At 41.4% G+C, this 4,729-nt stretch overlaps 1 protein-coding gene across 1 annotated transcript; it reads left to right on the forward strand.

Annotated features, from left to right (window-relative positions):
• Positions 1 to 259: 259 nt before the first annotated feature.
• KCNA4 (potassium voltage-gated channel subfamily A member 4) lies at positions 260 to 2,994 on the forward strand. Its single transcript, XM_074841927.1, has one exon. It carries the CDS (start codon positions 734 to 736, stop codon positions 2,720 to 2,722), a length of 1,989 nt encoding a protein of 662 aa, XP_074698028.1. The 5' UTR covers positions 260 to 733; the 3' UTR covers positions 2,723 to 2,994.
• Positions 2,995 to 4,729: the final 1,735 nt, after the last annotated feature.

Here is a 4,729-nt window from a genome sequence, read left to right on the forward strand (position 1 = left end):
CAAAGGGTGACCCATCCACTCCCTTATGTCCTATGGGGACCTCAGAGCCAGTTTCTCAGTCTTCATCTTCTCCTCCTCCTCTTACCACTGCTGCTGACGCCCTGGGTGCTGCTCCCAGGTTTGAGACATTGTTGACAGGCTGAAGAAAGGATTTGCAGAGACCTCCTCACTGTGTAAATAAAGTGATGGCTGGAATTCAACTCCCCAAGCAATGATATTAAACAGTAAGATTGCTAGGCCAAAGCATTACCAGGAACAAATTATGAGGAAAGAGACTATTTGCATTTGGTTGCAATGATGAACTAAAACCATCTGTGGAGAGCAGGTACCCTTTGATTTGCATATTTTTTTCCTCACGAATGCAGTTTTTGTAGCCTGCAAGGTAGTCATGATTCGGATCAGATCTGTGATAGCCACAGGAGATAAATGAAAATAAAGGGGCTTGGTGGATGAAAGAATGAGGCCTCAGCTGTTCCCTGTTTCAATTTGAGAGTTTCATCTTTTCTTATTAGCAAAACAGTAGTTTGTGTCAAATGTTCTGGACAATAAGAAAATGCAGATCTCTGGTTTTCCAAAACATAGATTCAGTGTTACAACTATGTTGCCCTGCTCTATGTCCAAGGGACTGTCCTCCAAATGCAAATGGCTTTGAACTTTCTAATGAAAGTTAAGGTTACGCTGTAAATAGAACAAAACCTTTTTGCATTAAGCGATTAAAAAAAGCACTTGCAAAATGGAGGTTGCAATGGTGAGTGCAGATAGCTCTGGGTGCAACAGCCACATGCCCTATGGATATGCGGTCCAAGCTCGGGCCCGAGAGAGAGAGCGGCTGGCACAGTCGAGAGCCGCAGCAGCTGCGGCCGTAGCGGCAGCAACAGCAGCAGTAGAAGGTGGGGCAACAGGTGGAGGTGGACCGTATCACCACTACCATCAGGAACAGAGTCGAGGTGCATCCTCCTCTCATGGTGGGAATGCGTCACGCAGCAGCATGCCCCACCGCCAGAGTGGTAAGAGGCGGAAGAAAGGGAAAAAGAGGAGCCACCACTTGGGAAGTAGGGAGTGTGGGGCCTCCTTCCCCTGTTCTGAGCTGCTGCCTCTCAGTGGTTCTGAAGAGAGAATACTGAAGGACTTGAGTGAGGAGGAAGAGGAGGATGATGATGAGGATGAAGACGATGAGGAAGAAGGAAAGCTCTACTACAGTGATGACTATGGGGAGGATGAGTTTTCGTACTCGGACCAGCCACCTGATGATGGTGGAGGCCCTGGGGGTTACAGCTCTGTTCGCTACAGTGAGTACGAGTGTTGTGAGCGTGTGGTAATCAACGTGTCAGGACTGCGGTTTGAGACCCAACTGAAGACATTAGCTCAGTTCCCAGAGACATTGTTGGGTGATCCAGCGAAGCGAGGGAGATACTTTGACCCTCTCAGGAATGAATACTTCTTTGATAGGAACCGGCCCAGCTTCGATGCCATCCTGTACTACTACCAGAGTGGTGGTCGGCTGAAGAGGCCAGTCAATGTACCCTTTGACATCTTCACTGAGGAGGTGAAATTCTACCAACTTGGGGAGGAGGCCATGCTCAAGTTTAGAGAGGATGAAGGGTTTGTCAAAGAGGAAGAGGACAAAGCTTTGCCAGAGAACGAGTTTAAGAGACAGGTTTGGCTGCTGTTTGAGTACCCGGAGAGCTCCAGTCCAGCCAGAGGCATTGCCATTGTCTCTGTCTTGGTCATCTTGATCTCCATCGTCATCTTTTGTCTGGAGACTTTGCCAGAGTTCAGAGATGACAAAGAATTCATCATGTCCTTGAGCTTAGGGAAGGGGCTTTCCAATGAGTCGCTTCACCTGGATGCTGGGGAGCACACCATCTTCAATGACCCTTTTTTCATTGTAGAGACAGTTTGCATCATTTGGTTCTCCTTTGAGTTTACAGTGCGCTGCTTTGCATGTCCAAGCAAAGCACACTTCTTCAAGAACATCATGAACATCATAGACATTGTCTCCATCTTGCCTTACTTCATTACTCTGGGGACTGACTTGGCGCAGGAGCAGGGCAGTAATGGTCAACAGGCCATGTCTTTTGCCATCCTGAGGATCATCCGTCTGGTCAGGGTGTTTCGCATCTTCAAGCTCTCCAGGCACTCCAAGGGTTTGCAGATCCTGGGTCATACACTCAGGGCCAGCATGAGGGAACTTGGCCTCCTCATCTTTTTTCTTTTTATTGGAGTCATTTTGTTTTCCAGTGCTGTTTACTTTGCAGAAGCTGATGAGCCTGCCACCCATTTTCAAAGCATCCCAGATGCCTTTTGGTGGGCTGTAGTGACCATGACTACAGTTGGTTATGGGGATATGAAACCCATAACTGTGGGTGGGAAAATAGTTGGGTCCCTGTGTGCCATTGCAGGAGTGTTAACCATTGCTTTACCAGTGCCAGTGATTGTCTCCAATTTTAACTATTTCTACCACAGAGAGACTGAAAATGAAGAACAAACGCAGCTGATGCAAAATGCAGTCAGTTGCCCTTACCTCCCAACAAATTTACTGAAGAAATTTAGAAGCTCATCATCTTCATCCACAGAGGATAAATCAGAATATTTGGAGATGGAAGAAGGAGTTAAAGAATCTCTTTGTGTAAAGGAGAAAAAAAGTCAGGACACAGGGAATAGCAGTGAGTCAGAGAAGAAAAACTGTGTAAATTCAAATTCTGTGGAAACTGATGTGTAATTTTGAACGTTTCCAAATATATTTATGCATTAAAGAGTGCAGTGAAAATAACGAAATATGCAAACAAGAGTCCACAGCATACAGTAGTATGCCATTTAATGGTTAAATATGAATAAAAAGCATTGCTAAACTTGTATTACATATCAAGTAAGTGGTATAACTTGAGGAAGGGATTGCTAGATCTGATATAATTTCAGACTTTATATTTTTCTTAGAATGCAAGTGTTTTGCACATGAGGCTGAAAAATTTATTAAAACCAAGTCAGTTTTAAAGTGGGTGCATGAACTGTCGACATCACTAATAACAGCTCTGTGGTAAAAGTTGGCATTCAGAGGTATTTACTATGTAAGAAGCAATGAAGTTTGGTAGTCATTTATCTATTTATCAGTGCTTTAATAGCAGCTACCATAAATCATTGGATACCATAGTCATTGTTTTTCAAATGGTAAATTTATTGTAAAAAGATATTCTACAGAAGATAGATCTAAATTTTTTTCTTGAAATCTATAATGCTTGTTTTTAACTGGAAATTTACTTTGAAAAGGCTGCTGACCCTCCAGAAATTGTTTATTTTTATAACTCTCTTTGGAGGCATTGCAGCATTTGTGGTCTAATAATGAAAGAAATGAAGTAAGAGAATCATTTAACCTGGTCTGACTGCAAAGGCAAAATGACTGGAATGCTTTTTTGCACTACTTTATATGCTGGAGATATATTGAAAGAGACTTCATACTGTGAATGTTTACTAATGTAATAGTTCAATGACAATCATTGGAAGAGTGAATTCTGCATCATATTTTATTGTTTCTTTTTTTCTTTATGTGATGCTGATGGCGAAGCAGCTAACATTACATTAATTCCATACTCTTTTTAATTATGATTATCTGTGATCTGGAAAAGGATTGTGAAGTAAAATTTTATAATCAAAATTATTTGAAATCAGTGTTTTCTACTGATGCCCTCAAGAAATATCAACCCAATTTATATCTTTTTCCTGGTTAATTTAACATTTAGAGTCTATGATTAGTACGTGTACTTTGTCAGTATTGAAGAAATTCAGTGTAAGGGAGGAGAAGGTAAAAGTAATAAGATATTCAGTTGTTACAGTTCTGACATTTGAGAATTGCTAACTTTTAACATGCTATTATTGGTGCTGCATTTTCCCTTAATTACAGCTTTCACCCATGTGTATTTGAAGCAACATTTAAGATCCAAAACAGGCATTCTGGGATTCAAAATTAACATGTTGGGTCCCATGCAGTCCTTGAGAAAACATTCTATGATTTCTTTTTACTGATTCATAGGCCAGCTGTATTTTACTGTGTCAAAATCTTCCATCGCCCTTCCTAGGAGATTAAGGTAGGTAAAGATTATCTGGCCTACAGTACATCCCAGACTCCAGAATGAAATAAGTAAGATATTGCTGCATATAACATAAATAATAGATTCAGAACAGGCATTTTTTTCAGATTTATAATTACCTAGGGAGGGAACAATTAAACTGGAACTGTTTTTGAAGAGGCACTGTGGAACAGTCCAAATTATAAAACTTGAACCAAATTGGCATAGGCACTTTAAGGGCTGGGACAGGTCATTATGAGAGAAAAAGAGGCTTACGCACACTACTGAATTACAGTAGTTTTGCAATATTAACTTAAAGCTGAGTAGAGGATTTTTGGGGGGGGGAAACTGGTTAGTGAGTGATTTATAGTTCTGGAGCTGAAAAGCGACAGTAAAAGCAGTCCAAATTGGGCACCCACAATGTTACGCATAATCCATCAGATAAGCATTGTTTGCTATATGCAGCATCCAGTGGTACTGAACAGAGACATAGACATAGGTTTTTCTTTAATGGTTGATTTTTGCCTTAGATTTTCTGTGAATCGCCTCTTCAAAAAGTTTCTCAGCTTCTCCTCTTTTGCACTGCAGAACTAATAAAAACCAACACACACACAAAGACTGCGTTGTGCTGAGCCCTGGTTCAAAACTTGTGGTTAAATGTCTGG

Source organism: Strix aluco, chromosome 16 (assembly GCF_031877795.1).
Source record: "Strix aluco isolate bStrAlu1 chromosome 16, bStrAlu1.hap1, whole genome shotgun sequence".
Classification (NCBI taxonomy): Eukaryota; Metazoa; Chordata; class Aves; order Strigiformes; family Strigidae; genus Strix; species Strix aluco.